Source organism: Uranotaenia lowii, chromosome 1 (assembly GCF_029784155.1).
Source record: "Uranotaenia lowii strain MFRU-FL chromosome 1, ASM2978415v1, whole genome shotgun sequence".
NCBI lineage: Eukaryota > Metazoa > Arthropoda > Insecta > Diptera > Culicidae > Uranotaenia > Uranotaenia lowii.
Genome location: NC_073691.1, coordinates 204,460,954 through 204,486,900, shown reverse-complemented (window position 1 = coordinate 204,486,900; position 25,947 = coordinate 204,460,954). Strand labels below are relative to the sequence as shown.

General features: G+C 38.8%; 1 protein-coding gene across 3 annotated transcripts in view; it reads left to right on the top strand.

The window, feature by feature from the left end:
• LOC129744800 (serine/arginine repetitive matrix protein 2-like) overlaps positions 1-25,947 on the top strand; it is a 44,767-nt gene that overhangs the window by 13,166 nt on the left and 5,654 nt on the right. For all 3 annotated transcript variants that reach the window (XM_055737510.1, XM_055737526.1, XM_055737517.1), the window contains exons 2-3: positions 25,242-25,569; positions 25,640-25,835. In XM_055737510.1, the coding sequence (XP_055593485.1) occupies positions 25,451-25,569; positions 25,640-25,835 (315 nt within the window). In that variant the 5' untranslated portion in view covers positions 25,242-25,450. The remainder of the gene's footprint in view (positions 1-25,241; positions 25,570-25,639; positions 25,836-25,947) is intronic.

Below are 25,947 nucleotides of genomic sequence, written 5' to 3'. Positions count from 1 at the left end.
AGCACTTACCCTTATTTAGGGCTGATAAAAGCAAAACATACGCCAAATTTAAAGCGTAATTTTTCAAAAGGAATAAATTCTGCACTTATGTTGACCTCTATGATTGAAATGTGGAGATATTTTTAAAAACAGGATTTGATTTGAAGTGATTTTAAATGTGTTTATCCCTTTATCCCGTTTTGAGTAAACTGCTTGTTCGCCCTTTTGAAATGCTACGCGAGAATTATCAAAGCGAAACAAGACAACCAAAAGGCCTTATAAATTAAAGGCGTTACTGCCGTTACTATTATGTGACAAAAAGGTGGGGTACAGAAAACTTGAAAATTGTTTTTACATGGCATGAAAATTAAAGACCAAATTAGTTATCATAATCAACCATAATACTGTGCATAAACTCATACTTTCATTGATATACATAAAAAAATTGTGTTAAAAGAACCTCTAAATATTGACAGTGTCTTACAGAGGATTTTTTCTAATATCCTTTTGTAATTTTTACCCATAACTTTGATTCCCCTATACACGCAAACGCGTTGGAGTGCTTTAACTGTGAAACTCTTGTTAATTACATGCATAACGCCTGTTAGTTATGTTTATTCAAGTAATAATCATTAAACGATTTGTGTTGATTGTAAAGAGAAATCGTATATTCGGCTATCCAAGTTACGAGGTAAAGAATTGTTTTTCGTAGTGATCTATTTTTTATATGTTTTATTTAGCGTGGTACACAATACTCTTGTTATCATAAAAACTTGCTGTCAGAGGAAATATTTTAAATAATAGCTGCCGAGCACTTCAATCAGGGATCGACACGTTGGCTCACGGTTTAACGCTTCTTGGGTTTGAAATTTCTCAAACTAAGAGTAAGTGCCTCCTTATTTCGAAACGACAAACTGAACTTGTACCGGATATAATAATTCATGGCGAACCTGTAGAATTCGTAAATTCTATAAAACTTTTGGGAATGAATCTATCGACAAATCTCTCCTGGTCACATCATATTCTACAGATCAAAAAACGCACAGCACCGTATCTCAATTTCCTTCGCAGTATTGCCGGCCAATATTGGGGAGCCCACCCTTCTACAATGATACACATATATAAAGCATGTATTCGGTCGATCATTGAGTATGGTTCAATATTTATGACACAACTGAATTATAAGGATAGTCTAATGCTGGACAGAATTCAGTGGGCATGTATCCGTGTATGTTTAGGGTCAACCAAAACTACTCATACAGGATCGCTAGATGTCTTAGCTGGTTTATGTCCTCTAAGCATAAGAAGAGATTCCTCGGCGCTGCGGTTCGTTAACAGAAGAGCATGTTTGAACACATGGCATCAACAGTTTGTAAATCCAAATTTGGAAACAAGATCCTTCACCACCGGTTTGCAACGAGCTCTTCACCACGTCAACGATTTTTTTCCTCTACAAAACACGCTGGAACAACTGCCCTGTTTTTTGTACAAACCGAACGTACGGAAAACAGTGCTTTCTATCGATCTTTCGGTGATGGACTTACGATCACAAGAAGCTTCTACCGCTGCTTTAATAGACACTTTGCTAGAGGAAAAATACTCAGAAAGTTCTATTATAGCAACAGACGGTTCCAAGGATCTACTAGGCACTGGTTATGCAGTCGTCAACAATTTTGGTGCTCCAACATGTAGTATCAAACTCCCTTCCACAATGAGTGTCTACACGGCGGAACTGCTTGCTATCAGGAAGGCAGTTTCTATCATCTCTGATCTGCCAGCAGGTAAATATGTGATTATCACTGATAGTATGAGTTGTCTTTCTAGCCTTCAAAACAACAAAATGAGTCCATCGAACCCCGTTGCATGGTACGATATTAAAAAGATGACTACAATGGCTCAACAACAAGGTTCTGAAATCCATTTTCTTTGGGTACCATCACATCGAGGAATCCAGATGAATGAATGGGCTGATCAAGAAGCAAAACTGGCCTGCAGACATGGTTTGCCGGACGATTACACGTTCACTGTGCATGATGTCTCCTTCCCAACTGTTCAACACGCTAGACAACGGTGGCAAAGTGCATGGAACGCTGGAGTTAAAGGCCGTTTCTGCCATAGTATCCTTACCAACGTTACAAGTCATCCATGGTTCCATCAACTGCAACTCGATAGGAGAGAAATAGTTATTTTGTCAAAACTCATAAGCAACCATTCACGGTTACCTGCACATTTGTTTAGGAATAGGATAATCCCCAGTGATGTTTGCAACTGTGGCGCGATAAACGCAGACCCTGATCACTTCCTGTTTGCTTGTTCGAACTTCAGTGCGAAAAGAAATGCTTTATGGAGGATTCTTGTGAACAAAGGCGTTGTTCCTGATACACAAATCTTGTTGAAGAAACGTGATATTGAAATTTATAAAACAGTAGCAAAATTTTTCGTAGAATGTAAAATAGATCTGTAATTTTCTCTGCTTCCAATACCCACTTGGCCAGCTATGTAACAGAGGTTAAGCCAAATAGATGTAAGAAATAAAAAAAAAAAAAAAAAAACTACTGTGATACTAACTTTGCACTACTTTCAAATGAAAAGAAAAGAACCCAAGGCGTTTAACGAACACCTACCTTATGGTTGTTGATGTGTTGAGGAACGGAATTGTTCGGATACTTACATACTCCGTAGCAAAATAAGCCTGTATCCAAGAGCTATAAGTGTGACGATACTAATTTTGTTCTATCTAAATTCTTCGTGGCAATAAAAATTCCCAATCAGTTCCTGGAAATTGAAAAGAATTGAATATAGTCATTCGGTTAAGTTTTTGTTCCAATTTTTGATCTTACTATTTTATACTGCTTAGATTGGTGCAACTGATGTATGCCACATTTTTTGAAAATTCCGTTTAATGGTTGACTATTTAGCTGGGAAATAATATGATGAATTATTTTTTAACAGTGTGAATAATCGCCAAGTTGCAAAAAGTTAAGTCTTCACATACGAGTGATGTACGGTACATCAATTTTTGCGACTGAGTCAAATTACAAATCGCAAAATGTTGACGTTAGAATGCTTTAGTTACAATCACAATTGAATGGGTTTACATTTCATGAAATGTAAAACTTCTTGCCACAAAATGTTCCTAATCAAAATGTCGTCATATGCGGAACGTCGCTCGTTGTCCACTATCCATTTCTTGAATGACATCGAAGGTATTATTTTTTCAAAACTGCATCTGTGAGAAAACGAGAATGAAGCATTTAAATGAAATTCACCATTACTGTTTTTTACTTCATTTCACCACAAATTAGAAATACAATTCACTCTTCAGGGCTGATCTATATGGTAGGTGTTGGAAAACTGGCCACCGTGCCAGTCCGCGGTTGTTAAAAGTCGCTGAGAAATAACAGCGAAAACTAAACGTCATCGTTGCCGCCAAAAGTGACCGCACGAGGAAAATTTTCACTTCTGTTAGCCATTTTTGTATCGAGTTGCGTACTGCGTAGAAGCAGAATTTAAAGTAAAACTTTAAAGTGTTCCGTATTGCGAAATATTGTTGTTTTTTCGGGTCATAAGTGTAGGATCATGTAGGTATACATTAAGTTGAAGTGGCTTGTGATTAATCATTGTATTTTATTTAGTATCAGGCGAAACGCTGAATTGATTGACCGATCATCTCTGTTGAACAGAGCGCTAAAAGTAGCAAATGGGTAATATTTGTTAATTTTACTCTCTAACGCCACAAATTACCCAGAATATTGTCCACAGGACTCTGCTCTCGATACGAGGTTGAACTGAGTTGTATTAGGGCCGGAATAGCTAGGGTCACTGATTTGTAAGTTCTAACCTATAAAACTATTTTGAACCATGTTTGTAATAACCTATCATTTGTTCCGTAGAATTGAAGCATCACTACAAAACTATAAATATAGTCTGCTATCAGTACCAGTGCATCGCTTTTTCATTTGCCGCCCTATCACAACATTCTTCAATTAAATCAAATTGAAGTCGAAATTCATCGAGCAACTGGGAATCGTCGAAGTTAACTTACGTTCGAGGTTCGCCAACAAAGATGGAACGAGAATTTCAACCCAAGACCGGAACTGGTCCGGAAGCTGACAACGACACCACTATTGTCGATCAAAACTCCAGCTGCGTGGCTTGCAGCAAACCAGACAGCTTTGACGACATGGTTGCCTGCGACTTGTGTGATTCCTGGTGGCATCAATGTTGTGCGGGAGAAACCAAGTCAATCAAGGACCGTGATTGGACATGCCCCAGATGCTTGACGGTTCCAAGTCGAGCAAATTCGATCAGATCCACTTCGACGGTGCGTAAGGCCCTCCTCGACGTAAAATTGCAACGTCTCGAGGAAGAGAAGAATCTGAAGCGGAAGCAGTTCGAAATTGCACTGGAGCAGAAATGTTTGGATGAGAAGTATCGTCTACTTGAAGCTGCCGCGGTCGATGATGACATTGACAGCGAAGGAAGCCGCCAAGAATATCACCGTAGACGGCAACGAACGGAGGACTGGGTGTCCAGCAGAACGAGCAACGTTTCGGAAAGGCTCGAAGGTGCTGTTGGTGGTGTCAACGAGAGGCGTACCGACGCCCAGCCGATTGATGCTGAACAGACGATTCAGCAAGTTACCAGTGTTGTTCGCGAGCTCAATAGGAAATTGGCAAACGGCCAGAAGGAGCCGGATCCATTGTACGATAATTTGAAAGTCATCCTGAAGGCGTGCCAAATTCAAAATAACGCTTCAGTGAGTGGCACACCCTACACAGGCACAGTGCCAAAAGGCACCCGGATGCTGGCTCCGCCGATTGCTCCCCGTACATTCGAGCAATATGAGCGTCGAGAAGAAAACGTCTTTCCTGACAGCACGGAAAGTTCTACGCAGAACCAATGTTGTTATTGGGAACATCCGCAGGTGGAACCCGGATGTAAAGCACCGGTGCCGCAACACATAGCACCCGAACGTGATGTAATGCCAAGCAACTTGACACCTTTGTCACAGGCAGGTTTGTCTGGCAATCGAATTCAACATTCGTCAATTGTTTTGAGCACACCATCGGCATCGCAGATTGCTGCCAGAAAAGCACTTTCGCGAGACCTCCCAATATTTTCCGGCAATCCAGCTGATTGGCCGGTGTTTATTGCCAACTACAATTATACCACAGAGGCGTGTGGTTTCAATTGCGGAGAAAATATGATCCGCTTACAGCGTTGTCTGAAAGGTCCTGCTTACGAGGCAGTCAGAAGCAAGCTAGTCATACCGTCATTGGTTCCTGCGGTTATCGACGCGTTAGAGATGCGGTTTGGGCGTCCCGAATTGTTGATCGAGACTTTCATCAACAATGTGAAATCTACGGCGCCACCCAGAGCAGATCGTTTGGAAACCCTAATCGATTTTGGGGAGAAGGTGCAGACTCTTTGCGACCACATAATTGCTGCTGAGCTAACCGATCATTTGGCCAACCCGCAATTGATGAAGGATCTAGTTGAAAAATTGCCTCCTAACTACAGAATGAAGTGGGCCGAATTCCGTGAGCCACTTTCGAAAGTGAATCTACAAACGTTCCGAGAATTTATGAATCGGATTGTCAAGAATGCTTACCGTGTAACGGGTGCAAGGTCGTTTGTTGAAGAGATGAAATCGGTGAAGCGCGACCGAGGAAAGAATCTAAACTACAGCTTCATACATTCCGAAACCGGGGGGAGTGACTCCGGCCAGTCAGCCAAAGTCTCAGCCGATGAGCGGAAGCCAATTGAATGTGCCGTTTGTGGGAAAATTAATCATCGAGCCAGGGAGTGCGAAGCATTCCAAGCGCTGTCCGTAGATGAACGCTGGACACGTATACGAAATCTTGGACTCTGTCGTACGTGTCTTTACGGACATGGACGTCGCCGATGCAGGAGTACAAAACGCTGCGGAATCAATGGCTGTGAGAAACGACATCACGCGTCGTTGCACTCCGACCGGAAAACACAAGATGCAGCTACGACGACAGTAGCGTCGCTGCATGCTGCTATGAACCACCAAACTGATGGTGCTGATCCAACATTATTCTTCCGAATTTTACCTGTGACGGTCTATCAAGGTCACCAATCTATCGACACATTCGCCTTTGTCGATGAGGGGTCGGCACTTAGTATGATGGATACCGAGCTAGCTGATAAGCTTGGACTGCGAGGACGCAAGGAACCACTTTGCCTTACGTGGACGGCACAAGTATCCCGAACTGAACAAAACTCCCGAAGAGTGTCATTTGAAATTTCTGGACTGGGTAAACCGAAAAGGTTCCGAATGACAAATGTTTGCACCGTTGATTCATTGGGCCTTCCAGTGCAAAGCTTGCCCATCAGCGACTTGACAGAGCGATATCAACATCTTCGAGGGATCCCGGTTTCTGGCTACCAGAATGCAGTGCCCCAGATATTGATTGGCGTGGACCATCTGACACTGGTCGTGCCTCTCAAAGTTCGAGAAGGAGGTCAGAAAGAACCAACTGCAGTTAAAACTCGTCTCGGTTGGAATATTTACGGAGGACAAGGAAATTCGAAGCTTTTCGCTTTGAATCTGCATCTGTGCAAATTTAGTTGCAGCACGAATTTTCAAAATTCAGTTGTAGAGTATTCTGCTATCGAAGAAGCAAAAGCCGAAGTTAAGCCCACATTGCATCATGTGTCAGACCAAGATGCCCCTGCAGTGTCTTTCTTGAAAGCCACAACTGTCCGTGTGAACGATCCATTGTTGGAGGCTAGCGTTGGAGAACAAGTCGACGAACAAGTAAGAAGAAGTCATGCGCATAGCGCTACCGTAGCCGAGCTGACAAACGCAGATCCGCGGAAGATGTTATATTTGCCACCCAAACTTGTGGCCAAACTGAGGAAGCCGAGGAAAATCCGCCTGCCTTGGACAGCTGCGGTTCCAGTGAATGATATTGCCCTGAACACCATGCTATTCAAGGGCTCGGAACTCCTGACATCACTGATGACGATCTTATTCCGTTTCCGGAATCATGTAGTTGGTGTGAGTGATCATATTCAAGAGAGATGTCAACAAGTTAGTATTCGCAATGCAAATCATCGAGATGTCCAACGATTTTTCTGGCGTAAGGAACCGACCAGGGAACCAGAAGCGCGTTTAATAGATGTGATTGTTCTTAAATATTGCGACAAAATCCTTGCTGGCGATTTTCTGACCGTTGAGGAGCTAAAGCTGATTTCTGCTAAGATGACGGAAGTGCACCGAAGCGGCAGCGCCCAGCTGCGAAACGTTAGCTCCAATAGTACGGCAGAAATAGATCATTGTGATGAACGAGCAAAGACGACAACTTATGTCAGTGAAAACAAAGCGCCAACACCAGTGCGAATTTTAGTGGAAGTAACGAAAAGTGAAACCGTCACTTTGTTCTTCAAGCCGAAAGAGAATATTTTGAACCGGGTGCACAAAAGTCCAAAACCAACTAATCGAGAGGCCATTAGCTGTGCGATGTGGCTTTTCGATGTTCTTCGCACATTTTCTCTACATATTGTTCGAGGAGAGGTTCTTAGCCGAAAATGGCGGTGGTCAGGCAAAGGATGGAATTTAGAAGAAAGAAGCGATGGTAGCTTCAACCATTGGTGGAAGTGGCTCCACACTTTATTGGACGTGCGACGGCCTACGATACCGGAAGAATGTACCCACGATCTCCTGAAGCGAGCATGGACTAAGGTGAAAAAGAAACTCGACCAGTTCTGGCGAAGGTGGGTTTTGGAGTACCTGCCAACACTGACCAAACGTACCAAGTGGTTCAATGAAACGCGAGATATTGCGGTAGGAGATGTGGTACTCATAGTCAACGAAGGAAAGCGGAATTCCTGGGAGCGAGGATTGATCGTGGAACTTGTTGCTGCATCAGATGGAAGGATTCGACAAGCCTGGGTTCGAACGGGCAATGGTGTGTATGGGAAGCCGATTGCTAACCTAGCAATCCTTGAAGTGTCGTCTCGAGATGGTGGTTCCAGAGAGTTGCCTGACTGCGAAAGGGGCTCCATGGTGAGCAACGATGAAGGTGTGAACGAGGATTCCGAAAGTGATGAAACCGAGGCCAGCCGTAGGTTCCATCGGGGGGAGAATGTTGGAAAACTGGCCACCGTGCCAGTCCGCGGTTGTTAAAAGTCGCTGAGAAATAACAGCGAAAACTAAACGTCATCGTTGCCGCCAAAAGTGACCGCACGAGGAAAATTTTCACTTCTGTTAGCCATTTTTGTATCGAGTTGCGTACTGCGTAGAAGCAGAATTTAAAGTAAAACTTTAAAGTGTTCCGTATTGCGAAATATTGTTGTTTTTTCGGGTCATAAGTGTAGGATCATGTAGGTATACATTAAGTTGAAGTGGCTTGTGATTAATCATTGTATTTTATTTAGTATCAGGCGAAACGCTGAATTGATTGACCGATCATCTCTGTTGAACAGAGCGCTAAACGTAGCAAATCGGTAATATTTGTTAATTTTACTCTCTAACGCCACAAATTACCCAGAATATTGTCCACAGGACTCTGCTCTCGATACGAGGTTGAACTGAGTTGTATTAGGGCCGGAATAGCTAGGGTCACTGATTTGTAAGTTCTAACCTATAAAACTATTTTGAACCATGTTTGTAATAACCTATCATTTGTTCCGTAGAATTGAAGCATCACTACAAAACTATAAATATAGTCTGCTATCAGTACCAGTGCATCGCTTTTTCATTTGCCGCCCTATCAAAACAGTAGGGGTAAGGTTAATTAAAACACAATTCACTATTTATGGGCTCACATCATATGCGCCTGCGCAAGGTATGTTTGGTAACATGAAGTTTGATACAGATTTTTGCTCAAGACACATAGTTTACAAGATAAATTCATCGGCAAAAACTTTTTGCTACTTGCCACAACAACTGATGCAAGAACTTTTTGTAGACACGTGAGATTACATGCAATTAATTACGGGTAAATCACATGTCATGACACGATATTTGATTCAGAAGTTATGACAAGTAAATTTCATGAGAAAAAGTTGGTTCACTGAAAATTACGTGTAAATGAATTAACACGAATACCATACGAAATTTACATGAACAAACTTTAGAATTACATGAAAACACCCGATCCCTTTCTACCCATGTTCTTACATGTAATGTTACATCGATTTTCTCAACTGTGAATATTTGATCGTGTTTTTTACATGTCTTTTCAAGCGATGTTTGTTTTCGATTTCAAAAACGCAAAATTCCGTGCAACGTAACATTACATTTTTTTTCTGTGCTGTTTCACAGGACAATCGTCCAGCATTCTCGCAACATGTCCTACTCAGCGTATCCGTCTAGCCTTCACCACCTGCTGGATACTGGGTTCGCCGTAGAGTCGCGCGAGCTCGTGGTTCTTCCTTCACCTCCACACTCGGTATTCCTGCACGCGGTCAAAGATGGATACTCCGAGTGTGTACAGGTCCTCCTTAAGCACTTTGAGGGAGGGCTAAGTCTTCTAGACAGCAGTTGCTTGTGGAGTCCATAGTAGGTACGACTTCCGCTGATCATTCGCCGCCGGAACTCAGGGCTGGTGTCATTGTCTGCGATCACCAGTGAGCCGAGATAGACAAAGTCTTCGATTATATCCAGCTCGGCGTCTTCAATCGTGACCTTGTTATTACTGGACAAACGGGCTCGGTTGGTCTCGGATCCGCAGGCCAGCATATACTTCGTCTTGGACGTATTAATCATTAACCTAATCCTTCCACCGCCGCAGATGATCTGCCGACAAAGCAGATAAGTTGACTGGATCTGAAAATCGTGCCCCGCATTTCGCCAACCGTTCGTCGAATAACATCTTCTAGCGCCACGTTGATCATCATGCGGGATAGATCATCGCCTTGTCGAAGCCCCCTGCGCGATTCGAATTAACTCGTCAATCCACCCGAAATCCTTACACAGTCTGGTAAACTTCCCGGAGAAGCCGATCATGTCAATGATTTTCCATAGTCCGTCACGGTCGATCGTGTCGTATGCGGCTTTGAAGCCTATGAATAGCTTGCTTCGAGCGTTTGCACATAGTCTGCTGCGACCTCGGGTTGCTCCAGTCGGGCGAAATTTAACCGAGGCGGGCGTCGGTTTCGTATGTTGTTCACAACGGAGAGTTTTGGGCGCATCTTCGCCATCACTCGATGTTGGCGCCTCGACAGGATCTGACATCGATGATGTCCAAGAAGTGCCGGCTATCTATCAAAACGTGATCGATCTGTGATTGCGTTGGGTACGGTGATTTCCAAGTGTACTTGCGTGGGAGACGGTACTGTAAAAATGTACTACGAACGGATATTCGTTCGCAGGCGGCGAAATATATGAGCGTTAGGTCGTTTTCGTTGGTCAGCTGGTGCGCGCTGAACCTTCCAATTGCCGGTTTGAGTTCGCCTTTGTTTTTTTTTTTTAACAATTCTTTATTTGAAACGGCTCATACCTTTAGGCTTTAAGGAGCCAAAATCGATTTTGTTGTTTACAATTGTTTTCTTAACTTAACACTTTGTGAGAGGAGAAAGGAAGATAGAAAGGGAAATATGAAAATAAAAAAGAAATTATAGACGAAGATCGATAGCTTTTATAAAAAGGTAGATTTCGAACATGTAGTCCAAATCTAGCACAGCTAGTACATCTCTAACTGGAACATTAGGTGGTTTTCCTCGGGCCCTAAGGGAGTCTATTAAATTCGTTCTGGCGACAAGATGGACCTCACACGACCAAACAATATGCTCGATGTCATGGTAACCTTAAATTCGCCTTTGTCGTCAACGGTACTTTCGAGGTGAGGGCTGTGCACGTTGATGATGCTGATATTTGAAGAACTGGTCCTTGATTCTCAACCGGTACATTCGTGAGTCGATCAACAACCACCCGATCACGTGCGTCTGCATCTTCCCCATAACTATTAAAGCTGTTCCAAGCTCGTGTGTATTGCCGCAGCTCTGGTAGATGGTATGACCATCTCAGAATGTACGTATCCTGGAGCTCTGTCAGCATACCATACGTTGTCGAATTTGCGGCTCTTCAACGCTTTGGAGAGCTTGTGGGTACTGCCCATGAAATTTAGAGCCTGGCAGTTCCATGTTCTAAGTTTCCAATCGCTAGTCCCTTTTCGTCGCGAGGGTCTTTGCCGATTTCCATCCCAAATTTCATGTTTATTGCTCGTTGATAGTTTTTTCTCAGTCACGGGCTCGTAAGATCCACAGCTAACCCCATTATCTCGCAGAAGTACCGTCATGATGTTGCTGTTTTGGGACCCGAACACCACCAGGACGTTGTTAAGCAACCTGTATTTACAAATCATAATATAAATATATTATAAATCAGAATAAATAATCTGTATTTTTGTAACAATATTTGTAAATACATCTCGGAATTTTTTTAGACCACAAATTCTAGAAAATATTATCTAATCAAAACATGTATACATTTTTTTCTTTTTTGTAGATCTGTATTTCTACTGATATGGATGTATCATCTAATGACGCATTAGAAGAAGAGTTAATTGCACTGTAATTTTTTGTTTTTTTTACGAATTTTCTGAATTCTTGAAGTTGAATTCATCATCCTATAAAAGATATATAAGGACAATATCTTCCAAAAGGTGGTTTTTCCCAATTATCATTTCACCTTGTCGCCAGCTGGTGTGTCGCAGTTGAAAAATCTTATTTCACAACAAAGAAATTGAAAATATTTTCGATTTGCACCAGTTTAAATGATCCTGATCTCATATTATGGTGTAAACAAAGACTCAAGGGCTGCCATACGACACCGAAGACGACGACGACGACGACGCTGTTGATGATGCTAATGGTGGCCCGTGAGATCTCCATTTAGCGCAAGTGGGTTCTTTTTCTTCGGCTTTGTCTTATTTTACAGTCAAGAGTCGAGGTGGTCGACGTGCGTATTTTTTTTTTGTTGAGAATTGATAGATAAAAATAAAGTATGTATGTCAGAAAGAACAGAAGAAGTTTCAAAAACTACCGTACTTAAATAATTCAATTGACAACTATTTAAAAAGAAGCCATCAAACAAAATGGAATTAAATTTGATGAACCCACCTGCATAGGTACTTCAGAATGTTTATTTTATTTCTTTTTATTTTTGAATTATGGCTTATACAATATTTCTGATAGACTTGAAATTTTCTTTAACTTATTTTGATACTATGAGTTTAATGTAATTTTTTGAAACGTGTACGTTTAAAGTGATTTTGTTTGAATCGTTTTCATTACAATGCAATGTATTGATTTCTCAGGAAAAGCAAAGATGTTTAAATTTATGTAGCCAAATTTATCGAAGAATTTGAAACCCTTCGAGAAACTTTTTCTTTCAGTCCCCTGTAAAGGAACTATGTAGTTCAATTTAAAATTTAAATATAGTCAAATTCTTTAACTGTTTTGGCAAAATGGTATCCTGATCAAGCAATAAAAATTCAGAAAAAAAATTCCATCATATTACTTATCATGCTCATTCTATTTCGGTGTCGATTAAAAGTTCTATGACAATTTGATAACAGAAGTTTGTTAACGTGTTTATTTGCTGCTAAAAGTTACAGCTGCATAGAACCAAATAATTTTCCGGGGGCATCGTCTTTTGGAAAATGCTGCGCAAAAAGTGCATAAATAAAACAAACAGCTACCTATAGCCGGTTTCCGTTCTGATTTTTTCCACACAGATTAAGATTGCTGGTCGTCCAGATGACCGCCGTTTTTCTGATTGAGTTTCCTTTTTCTTTGTTTCTACTTTTAGCTCGATGTGTACCTCAAAAAAGGATTAATGTTTTAACGTATTTTGTACTGGTGAAAATATTTGAATGGTAATTCAAAGCTAAATCTTTCAAGTTTCGGATTAATTCGGAGCCAGTAATTTTTTTCGTTATAAAAGATTGATCTGTTGAAACGTTGCTGAAGCTTCTTGAGTCAATCAACCGATTATAGATATCTACCTATATACACAACGAAAAGCATCGTTTGACGCCGTGCCAAATCTCGTGACAGTTTAAAACGCGTTGTCTTGCTCGCTAAGTGCGACGAGTGTTAAAGTGTGGTTTATTGGACAGAGGAAATACCTGCATGAACGAAAAACCGAACCAGATTAGAAGTGTGGGAACCGATTATTCAATCATCCCTCTTGATTTTCCCAGGTTACAAGTACAGGGTGCTGTTAAAAGCTCAAGTGTAACAGAACGGCGAGTCATATGTTCGAATATTTTTTACGTTTACAAATATTTTATTCGATAGCTTTATATATGGACAAATTAATCCTGAAACTTCAATATTTGTATATTTTGACGAAGAAAAACTTATAGATACATAGTTATGTCATGATGTTTTTGTGCGGTTTTGTGTTTACACAAAAATTATCTTTTTTACACACATTTTTCGCTCACCATCGAGATTTCATATAGTATAGAAGCTAGAAGACGTAGAAGACCAATAAAAAGATGTTGATCGGTGTGCGACCGGGCGTCGGGCATTTTACGTCAGTGAACTCGTGAGTTTATCAGCAGCGTGACAGCGCGTCTCGTCGTTACCTCGCGCGTCTCACCTCACATTGTGTTGTTGTCATCACCGTATGTTGTCTGTCCGTCCACTCAAAGGACAACGCGGATTCCATCGCCAGCTTTTCCTATACGTAGTTGCCACTTCTTATCGCCAGCTAGAGACTAGTTTAGAGACAGTTTCCCATCTTCTAGATCTTTTAAGTGTAGGAATGTACGAACTGAAATCTGGGAACCCGTTTCACAGAGAACGAGGTAGAAAGTACCTTTTTTGTGTTTACCTTTTTTCTAGGTAAATTGTACCCTCAGCTCAATTCAGGTGATGTTCACCTCGAAGAGGTAGAAATTACCTTTTTGGTTATCACAAGCGTTCAACATCCATCGGTTAATTTTATCATTTTATTATTTTCCGTGTAGCACAAAAATGTTGTTAGATATGTAGTAATAGATAGCTGCAAAATTTGACTCCCATGTATGCTGCCGCTATTCGCAAGACTGTTCCATATGCATTTTCGTCGTTTTTCAGTTTATCTCAAAAATCGTTCAAATACAGTTAGTTATTCAATTTAGACTAAAAACTTTCATAACTTTGTTCTCAACACATATGAAAAAATACCAAGTCATGTCTGTCCCATATGAAATATACCCGCAAAGCTGTCCCATATGTTTATTTATACAGAATGCTTCAAAATTGCTCCTCTAATTTAAGTTAATTTTACAAATATTCATACAATGTGTGCGACAAAATAAGCATTCATTGAAATTGCGAAAGTTAGACTAGATAAAACAGTATGGGAGAGTGGGGAATCATGGGCCACTTTTTTTCTTTGTTCCATAACTTTTTCATTATAAAAGATTAAATGAAAATTAAAAATGGTTTGGTTTTCTACATTTTTAAGGTATCATAAGGCATTTTTCTTTAATTTTTAATAAGTTAAATTCCCCAAGTTTTGACTTTATTAAAAAAAGCAATATTTTTTCGATTTTGAAAAATGGTGGGGAATCGTGGGCCACCAAATCCAAATTGACCAAATAACATGCAAAGTTTATGAGTTGACCCAAAACTATGATTTCCTAATTCATTTCGTTATTTTAAAGCAATTTCAGATGATGAAATAAAAAAGAGAACTGTGTATGATCGCATAAATTCCAAAACCTGACTCGCGAACGTTTTGGCAAAATTTTTATATAAGATGGACAAAATATTTTTCCTAACTCTTCATTTGGCATAAGAAAACTTTACAGATAGGAAAAACGAATTTTAAGTTCTGAATGTGTATAAAAACATAAAAATATAGGTGGTTCAAGATATGTGGCCCACGATTCCCCACAAGCTATGATTTTCAAATTGGTTGCGTTTGTGTAACTGATTGATGTTTCATCAAAAATTCCTTTTCCACGTGAAAGATCATGACAAAACTAAGATCATAAGCGTATGAGCATATTTTTGTTATGCACTTTAGGTTCCTCATCGAAGAAATTAGCGGGTGTTTTTTTAATTATGCAAGTAAATTTTTCTAACTTTTTTAAGCTTGGTAAATAAAAGAAGCATATGATGCGTATTTCAGTCAACAACATATAGAAATATATGCTCACACAAAGCGACGGCGATGACAGTTGGTTTGAGATATTTATCTCAACACACATCTGAGATATTAAAAGTGGCCCACGTTTCCCCATGGCCCACGATACCCCACTCTCCCCTACAGTAAAGTTAAAAATAACAATCTTCATAATTTTTACAAGCTAAGTTTAGCCTAATGGGTAAATTCCATCAAACTGTTATTTTTTTTTAATTTCGCATGAAGCTTATTGAATTGTTCTTTGTAAAACATGGAAAATAGTCAGCTACAAAGCCATATTTTTTAGGTTTTTGTCATGCTGTTACTTGCTGCTTGGACTTTCATAAAATCTATGAACAAAAATACGCGTACCTGGTAGCACACGCTTAAGTCATATTGAATTGATTTTTTTTATCAAATATTTGCAGCCGAGATACTTTACTGTTTCTGATTCAGCATTAATTTAATTTGAAGGTATTAATAGTCTTTCTAAAAAGATAATCGCCGAAAAACTTTCCAAAATATGATGGTACAGGTTGTTTTATTCATGGAACGTTGTTATTCATTTTATTTTAGACCCACTCAATTCTTACGATAAACTTTCTTTATCTTTGACTATCTAAACATGTCATTAACATCATTTCAAACTTATTTTGATCAGTAAACAACCAGTAAATACAGCGCAGATAGAGAGAATCAAATGATCAACTGACAAAAGAAAAGCCAAATATGGGACAGCTTTGCGGGTATATTTAATCCGCATGCGAAATATACTCGCAAGGCTGTCCCATCATTATTTTCTCCTCCGCATCAACAACTTCCAAATCAAAAACACATTGGACGAAATTCTACAACAATTATCTAAATATCTGTGAAGAAAGAAGTTGAAAAGGTAAAGTTTCAACCGAGAAATCCACGAAAGTTTATAAAAATCTTTAAAGCCGTTTTTCTCGGTTCGTTGTTTTTGCATATGGGACAGACTTGCCGGCAGCGGCAGTACGGCTCCCATATGTTTTTGGATGCCTTTTGGGTCTCCAAATATCTGTGAAAAATTTGAGATGATTTTATTGATTCCTGAATAAACGCAAGGAGTTTCAGTTTTGCATGAAAGTTTGTATAGAAGACGATTTTTTTGCATATCGAATATCCAGGGTTTCAAGTAAACTTTAAATGAAGTTTGTCTTGAGAGGATGCCAAGTATTTATTTTAATGAAAAAGTTATGACCATTTCAAAATAATAAAAAATCTGAATTCATTTAAATTTTTTTTAAACTTCAGCCTTGCTTGCTACAGCATTCAATAATTTCATGAAAAGTTTTGCTAAGATTATATTATAAATCAACAAACTCATTGGTATGCACCGCAATTTTATTTTCTTCCTACAGTTCAACAGCTTTTAAATTTGCAGTAAAATACGCAAGAATTAAAAAATATATTTTGAAATAAACTCGCTTAAAAATTTTGATTGCTTTTTTCGGCAGCAAAAACAACCAAAACGTTGTTTTGGCGTCGAACGTTGCCTACACTGTCCCTATTCGCATATGAGCCCCATGTGCATTTCCAACGTTTTTGAGTTATCGATGGAAAACGCTCCTTGTGGTCCCATTTACCTATAAAACCGGTTGTCTGTCGAAGTTTCTTCCGAAAATAAAAAAAAAATATTACCCCTGGTGTGTCTCATGTGAAAATTATTCGCATATGAATCCCATGACCAAAATTCAGCACAATTGAAGGAAACTGTAGATAGAAAATGAAGTAAATCAATAATTTAATGCTAAAAATATTGAACGTATAGTAGCAAAATGATTACGAAGAAATCTGTTTCTTAATCACAAGAAACATTAATAAGTAACTGGAAAACTCTCCCAAAATGTTTTTTTCGACAAAAATGAACAACGATGAAAAACGCTTAATAGATTAATAGTCTTCGGTCAGGATGGATCCTCGGTGGGTGGTTTGAAGTGTTGTTTCGAAAACAAGTCTTGTGCTTTGTATTGGAATCCAGCTAACTTTTGGTCGGAACTATCCATACGTATGTTACGCATGTGTAACAAATTACATTAAATTAAATTGAAGTCTGATCAATTCGCAGCAATTGAAGAATGAAAACAAAGTTTTGGAAAAAAAAATCATCCCACTCGACCTAAAAAAACATCGATTGAAATCATTTGAATCAGGATCTGTCAAAATCTATCCGAACTATTGATTGGTTTTACCAACAAATGATGTATACGAATATTTTCACGAAAACAAGTTTCAAACTTCACAAGCGTTTTTCTCGGTTCGCAGTTTTTTCACATGGGACTCATATGTGAATAGGGCAGTACACTCCTTTCTAGCCAAATACGCTGAACCTACCTAACTTTGTCTAATTTCGATACCGACGCCATGAGCGAAAACAGACAAAAACGCAAGAGTTCGCGTAAATTTCTGTATGTTGTTCTCCTACAACACTTCAGTTTTTCGTTTTTCAAAGTCTATGAAAAAAACACGGAAAAACATGCTTCGGAAAAAGAATGTAGATCAGCTATGGAATGCTAAAAAAAATCACTCAGTGTCCAAGAAAGCTGAAGTTAGAAGCATGAGGATATATATTTTTAAATTTTTTTAAAGATTATGACCACAATAAAGTGGTGTCAAAACACTACTTTTCAATCAATCAACCGTCAAAATTGTTTAAGTCATACCAGATAAATTTTGAAAAGTGGATTGAAAAGTTGACGTAATTTGTCACATCTTAGTCACATCTTAATCTGAGTCGTTTTGGTTTAAAACTCATTGACGATTTTTTATAAAAAATTTTAGTAACGTTTACAATTGAGTAACTTGGAACTTTTAGGTTTGTATGGGAAAATTTAATATTTTGTACTGAAAAATCAACATCATTTTTGTTTCTTCTGTGGAACCGAGTCTGCCAGTGGAATTTATAAAGTTTCTAGAGAAAATTCTCCGCAGAACAACTTTGACCAGGACCATAACTTCATATCCTATTAGACAAAAAAAGTTATTAGGTGTTGAAAGGGAGCGTGTCTTTAGGCATTGAAAAACAATTAATTCCATTAACATCACTGCTGTGTACCTAGCGAGGTATTACATGACTACTTTCGCGCAATACTTCGCTAACTGTTAAATTTTGTAACAATAATTGAGACGAAAGGTGAATGTATCATGGGCCGGCCCATCAAATTTTATTTTAAATTTTAAGTTGAAGGACAAGAGAAAGGATCGTTGATAAGCACTGTTAAATATTTTTTTGCAATAAATATTGTCTTGAAACCTATATTAATAAGTAGAAATGAAGAAGTTTTGGAACCGAAAACTCTTAGAAGTTTTTATCGCCGACCATCACATTACTTTAGTCGTCGATATCATGCTTCCGAAAATCAATCATTTTCACTGAGCCATGCTTGACTACATTCAGAGCCAAAAAATCAAAGCAGTCAAATTTTCCTTCTTCAACCAAATCATACAAACAATCATGCATGACAACGTCGCTTCTGTATTTGAAACACTTTTGCGATAAATGATGAGGTAAAAAAGGACGCAGACTATCAGCAACGAACGTCTCGATGCTGATTTCCTTCCCCTAACGACTTTCAACCTTTAGATTCATAACTGATATGTATCAGTTCTGAGCGATCTATGTAGGCTATCAGATGATTTTTTATTTTTCGTTTTGCCTAGAAGGACGAAATCATGACTAGCTAATTGCAATGAACTGTCCAGCATGTGCTACAGCTTTTTTGAACATGTGGTCCTGGTATTTATTCAGATTTTTCCTTTTGAAACATTAATGATCGTCTATCAATAACGAGCATTATCAACAATGATGCGAGGATAGACGTTCGGGAATGATTGAAGGAGCGACGTTCAAAATGTATCACCAAGTATGTCGATCACCGTCGATTAGCCACGTGACGAATAGCAACGGTAGCCTCCGGTGGGGCATGGTATATCTTCTTGTATCAAGTTAGTGTTGATTTTCGACATATATTCAATGGGTACTTTTACCACGTGCGTATCACAGCACTCGAAGGTAGCATCATTCTAGCTAGAAACCATTCCTGATTGCTTTTCTTGAGCGATTTTCCGACCACTGGTCGATATATGTATAATCCTGTTATCTAAAGATTTCGATCCAGTGCAGCAGTAGTGTATAATTTGTTGTTTTTTTTTGATAATTTATAAAACGCGCAAGCTGAAAAAATACCATATGAAAAACCTGAGCAAAAACCGTGTAAAACAGTCATCAGTTTATTAACACATTGCAGACCTTTATACGAGAATTTTCGTTATGTTCGTTTGCCGCGAGAATGCTCAGCCAGCACACCTTACCGTACTGTGTTTTTGTCTTTTTTTTTCGCAAAAAAATGTTTGTCTATCCATGAAATTTTCTAAGTTTGAAGCATAATTTAAAGAGTGAAAAAAATGTATCGACATCCCAAAGACTAATTTTTTTTTGTTTTATGAAAAAGTCATATATTTTGTTATATCAAAGCGGAAGTTGGAGCCACCAGAAAGATATTCAGTCAAGTTACTTCTAATGTTCGTTTCTAATCTGTACAACCTTGAAAAAGAAGACGCACTGGTTTTCTCAAATGAACAAAAAAGTATGAAGTCAGCTAAAGTTCGGTCAATTTGCCTTACATGCTAATAGATCAAATGGTCATCTTGTGTGGAAAACGCTCCATTTCGACAGCACAACGACGATGGTCTTATCTATTTTTACTATTTTCAGTTGCCAAACCTCGCCATCGTATGCGGCCTCAAGCCCATCAGCTTCCAACTGGCAACCGGCGCGGTTCCATCCTCACATGTTCACGAGAAACATTTGCTGCCTCGGGAACTCTCGCTTACAGTTATGCAATTCTATGCAAGTGCTAAAATATTTGTCTAAAGGAGGGAACACTTGCCGCTGAAAATAGATAACAAAATCAAATTACCTAAGACAATTGACGGAGGTAGCCAAGGTACGGATGCTCCATACACACGTGATGCTAGATATGAAAATCAGACCCAGCTCTATTTACACCGGCCGGTATAAGATTCCGGTCCGGTGACAGTTTGTGATAGTAGTTGGCGCCCTTGGCTATGATTTATGAATGGGAGAACTCGTGCGGCATGATAGACGGTTTCCCTTCTCAGGTGATCAGCTGACAAATATTTAGATGACGGAACAAATGAATTTTTAAATGAAAGTTCTCAAAACACTGACAGAAAGAACATAAGTTTTTAAGAATTTTTCTGTGTATAAACCATCTTCAATCATGCCTTCGGTATTTCGGGTTAATGGAACGTACACATTCCTTGAGTGCGCGTGTGCGACCTTTTGGGCGGGTGGTGGCCGGAATCGCGCGCTATAACCTCGTTGTCGTAGCATAGATTTGTCATTAAATCACAAAGCGTTTGCCTCGGTTCGCAGTACCTAATCGTTGGTTAAATTTAGACACCGCCGCACATATGCCGAATGATCTGAGCTGAACTTAGACGATAATGGCCATCGGTGACTTCTCTAAATCGGATCGGATCGGTATTGTTTTGTATATATGTTCAAGGGGACAAAAAATGGGGGGCTGTGTACGCTGTTGAGGAGATCGAGGGCCCTTAATATGTACTATGGGTCGGTTATGCCTGTTATGTCACTTCTCTAGAACACAATATTCTCACCCACCAGCTGTTATCTGTAACCCTTTGTTGTGGACAACTTGTGGTAGGATGCTTTATTTAGTTCACATAAATACAATTGTTTTCATAATTAATTTTTGAAAATAATAGCTTCGTATTGATCAATCATTAGGTACAAATTTTTGCTGTGAGTCCTGCATTTTTATTATACACCCATAGAAGAGGTTGCTAAAATCCAATGCCTATTTAGCAAATCTCTGTGCCGAAAATGTGCACTGTGCCGAAGATGGTTTGTTTGAAAAAGCACTACTGGACTCGAGCTCCCAACCAAAATGATGCATGACCACTACATTCAAGCGAAACAAGAAAAACATATTATGGGATTTCCTTCCTATTGGATAATTCATACCAGAAACAAGAAAATTAAAAAAAACCACAGCGCCGTCGGGAGAGTCGAATTCACATCACCAACTATTTCGTCTTGCAGTCCGACATCTTAACCAGTGTACTATTTGAGCTTCAGCCGGGCAGCTTGGCAGGTGGTTGTTTGCCGGTGGATTGAATTAAATGAAATGTTTTTTTTTGTTGCTTTTGCTACATACACACGCACAGTGCTCGGTTCGCTGGCTGCCTGCATGGTGTTGGCCGGTATTTATTTCCATCTTTCTTCGTCTTGTGATGCGATAGGGAGGGACGTGAAAACGTTTTTATTTTGGTTACAGGCTTAGGATTTATCGTTGATAGTATTTCACTATGATAACCACGTTTTAAACCAATGCGGTAAAATTTACGGCGTGTTTAGAAACATAAAGCTCAAGTCAAGTTTCCTAAACCATAACATCAAATTAAAACTTTTTAAAACATGAATTTTACCATATTTTATTGCGTGTGATTTCCTGCTTCCTACAATTTCTGCAAGAGCTCTCGACAGAATAAAAATCCCGCTTGATGTTTGAGTACGTTCCGTCTTTAATTTATCCCGTTTAGATCGGTTAACTCATTTGCAACATAAGTTATTTGGTGGATATTCGTTTTACAATTTTTTTAAAGTTCGGTCATGCAGGGTGGCCACCCATCCGGGAAAAGCGGGAAAATGACGGGATTTGAAATCCAACGGGAAAAAACCGGGAAAAAGCCGGGAATTTTTTCGAAAAGTCGGGAATTTTTGGCCCAGTGAAAGTCTGTTCAATGAAGTTTAGTCAAAATAGGTAGAAACAAGTGGAAATTGACTGTTGATATTCACCAGTCTCTTTCCAATTGACTTCGACCGATTTCTACCAGGTCGAAACGAATCCTCCTACCGAGCTGGATCGGTTTCGATTAGTTTGAACTTGCTTCATTGAACAACGACCTGACTAGTTTCGACCAAAACATTGCCTCATTGAACACCTACCAGTTGACAGAAACCATGTTGAAACCCGAGCAGACTTTGATGCCTGAATCGATAGCAAACAGTAACCAAAATGAGCTATGAAGGCCAAAAATAATAGCTTTTTTATGTCAAATTTAGTTTAAGTGCAAAATAATGCATACACGCTCTTTTTTTTTAACTCAAAATTAAGTTCGACCGAGGTTCAAAACATAGTTCGATTCTATGAACTTAAAGTTAAGTACCCTTTTTTCCTCCTTGCGATGGATCAAAACGGAGTTCGAACTGCGAACTCAAAATTGATCCCTTTTTTTCCTTCGGCGAGGGATCAAAGCTGAGTTAGACCTTATGAACTAAAAATTGAACTCTCTTTGTTGGACTGAAAACACTTAGCGAGTTCAGTCCGAACCGGAACAGCAACCAACGAACACGTCGCAAAATTATGTCGTTCCGGAACAATTATCGGAAGACTATAAAGGAACTTCATAATGAAATGCATGTTCACCGTGTCAGCGTAAAATTCTGTCCGTCATTGTCATCATATGGTGAGCGGCTTGGAATGTCCGGAAACTTCCGGATGTTGTTTACTTCCCGTGGGAAGTAACATCCGGAAGTTTTCTTTGACCGGGAATGTCAAAACATTCCACCGCTCTGTAATTGCAATGCAATGTACCGGAACAGCAACATCCGGGTACAACAAATTTTAATCATCCTTTAATTCCCTGAAAATCAGCTACCCTCGAAAAAAAAGGATAAATTCGAGTTCGGCTGCCGAACTTAGTATTGAGTATGCCTATCAGAACTTAGTTTTGCTGTTGCCCAGTCAAACTCAAAGTTGAGGGAAGCCACCGAAGTGCTGTTTTGAACCAAAACAACTTAATTTTGAGTTTAAAAAGAAGAGCGTGTAACTAAGGTTTCAAATTTACTTTTATTGATAGCAAGCTGAGACCAATTTTTGCATTAACAGCATAATTGAAGCAAAACTTACTGTAGAACTTATACCGATAGCAAAATAAGCCATCATACAAAACTCAAAACTGAGACCAAAGTTATAGCAACATTTGCTGTACAATTTACCCAAAAATTATGCATCATCGAGGTATGCTTCATTTTATGAAACTCAAACCTGAAATCAAAATTTATGAAATTTGGTAAGAAATTTATTCATGACGTTTTAAACTCTCAAACTAACTACAGACTCCGTTCGATTTTGGCAACATCCGAGCATTCTGCTCTAAAATCCCAAATAATACAACAAAATAACATTTTCTCAAGTTATGTGAATATTTTTACATTTCTTTTTTTACTTTTAGTCGCGTACAAAAATCTACACCAAAATATATGCGTTTTCGACTTGATTAGTTTAAACTTTTAAGAGACAAACATCTTCCAAATTGTTTGAATGAAATGTTTTTCAATGATAACAAGAAATAACCGTTACTTTTTTTTAACGAACACATACACATACAGGATCTCAATGAAACATGATGTTTCCTCGAAGAGATTCCTTTTTCTTAACTCTAAGCGTACCTCTTTCGAGGATATGATGGCTAACATCTTACAAATGCTAAAACCAACCAACCCCTGGCTTAGAAGACTTGAAGGCTATCCTCTACGCCACAGGTGGCTTCAATTAGAATTTAGAATATATATTTTCCATTCAGGTCAGTTATAAAAATGTGTTATCATAAGTGCTAATCAAAATATGAGATTTAGTGGTGAAAAATTTGTCATCTATATTGTATTACACTGCGGCGTTACAATGGCCTTATAATGTTATGAATATCGCTGCTATGAAAATCGCATGGTCTCAGTTTTAGCAAAATTTGGTATCACTTTGCTAACCAAGTATGAAAATTTGTACTACCAAAACACTTATTGGAATTAAACTCTTCTACCTCCTGGAAGCTTAGAAATTGGATTCTCAACTAAATCGGCAATTAAGAAAGCAAAAGAGTCTGGTCATGTTTCCGACAAATATATCCTTATATTCCGAAATAGCTATCGTTCGTTCTACTGTGGATTTTTGAATAAAATGGCTATACGATCTCCCTTGACTTATCCCATCACTCGGTATTTATCGTGCGTTAATCCCGATATTTCCAAAAACTGACTGAAACTATAGCGAAACGGAAGCGAGAGGCAGAAAAGGAGGCTAAGGAACTGGAAGCGAAAAAATTGAAGGTGCTTTCCGACGCTAAGCTTGATGGACGAAAAAATTAAAATACCTAAAAATATCTGAGATACAAATAAAATTGAAAAATGATAATCAAACATATTTGAATTGATAAGCCCTTTTTCTTTTGTTTAACATGTTCGACACGAGGGACAAAATTTTAAAAATTTAAAAAAATCTGCATATCAATCTAATGGTCTGTAGGTTAATTGATAAACAGAACTGAAACAAAAATCATTTAAAGATCATTTACCAATAAAAAAGCTTAATCGATTTTCGTTTATATGGTTTCAAAAATGAATATTCGATTTTTTTTTGGTTTTCTGTTGTATAAAACCGGGAATTTATAGAGACCACGCGGGAAAAAGGGGAAAAATGCGGGAAATCAAAAATTGATTTTGAGTGGCCACCCTGGTCATGCCTTATGTTTCATAAAATCGTCACCACTAAATGTTCTTCATATCTTGTCAATATACTCCAACCATTCAACGGCACTAGGGCGCGATATTATGTGATCCCCAATCAAACAACGTCTTTTATAACTGTAAATTTTTTCTTCAAAAGTGTTGTTCTTTGGAATGTACTAGATACCAAACCTAATGAAAAATATTCCTAATTTAAGCACATTTAGAAAGCAACCTTCAACGTTATTTTCGAAATCTTTCTAGTTACAGCTTTCAGGCGTGTTACCAATACAGCCAAATGCATTTTCATATCTCTGATCTGCCATATTTAAAAGCACGTGTTTACCACCCAGTATCAAATTTGGCAGTTAGCATTAGTTTCATTCCCCATTTCTGTTCTTCTACCTCCGAATACTGATAGTTTATTTAATCGCGTTGTCTTTTTGCTGCTTATAATAAAAAGAAGACAAGTGTGACGATTTTTTGGTTATAGTCCATAACTCAATGTTATTATTTGTTTTACAATATCGTTTTCAATCTCTGAGTAAGATTCATTTGTTTTTTCTTCTTTCTTTTTTCAAATTTCAGTGACTTCGAGGCCGCCTAGTTTCTGAAGCTCTATCAGACCAGGTCGACTGAAGACGGTCTCGGTTCTGGAGAGAGGTGGTCCAGAACCGGGATTTTTCCCAATTGAAAAGCGAGTTTCTGCTAAACCAACCATAAAGTGTATCCGTCGTGTATCAACATAGGAATTTGTAATATATTATTATTAAAAATATTATTGTTAATAACTAAACATGGAATCAAGGATTTTAAAAGTATCGTCTGCGAAAAGCAGCTCGGTTACATCGCATTACGTAAACACACGTGGTCCTGTTGGTTACGTGGCGGGATTTCAAGCCTTTCCTGAAGAAAGGTAAGTTAGAGTTTGCGAATCTTGGAAGAAGATTTTGACCAATTGTTGGTGGATTTTTGGTGTTTCGTAGATTCCGCAGTTTACAGTACAGCATACCGGCAGTCGGTCATCACTATGGCAATGCTTTCGCTCCGGATGAAGAAGATGCCAATGATGATCAAAACGAAGAGCAAGATTTTAGTAATCGGTTTACCATTTCCGCCTTTGGCCATTCAATCGTTGGCGATGCTGATTGCGAAAACTTCGAAGATGATGAAGAAGTGGATGTAAGTATCAGATATTTCAAAAGCATCACACCACTAAAATTGTTATTCTGCTTTTGAACCGATACTTCACTATTATAGGTTACTCTGAACAGCTTCTAACTGTATTGTTAAC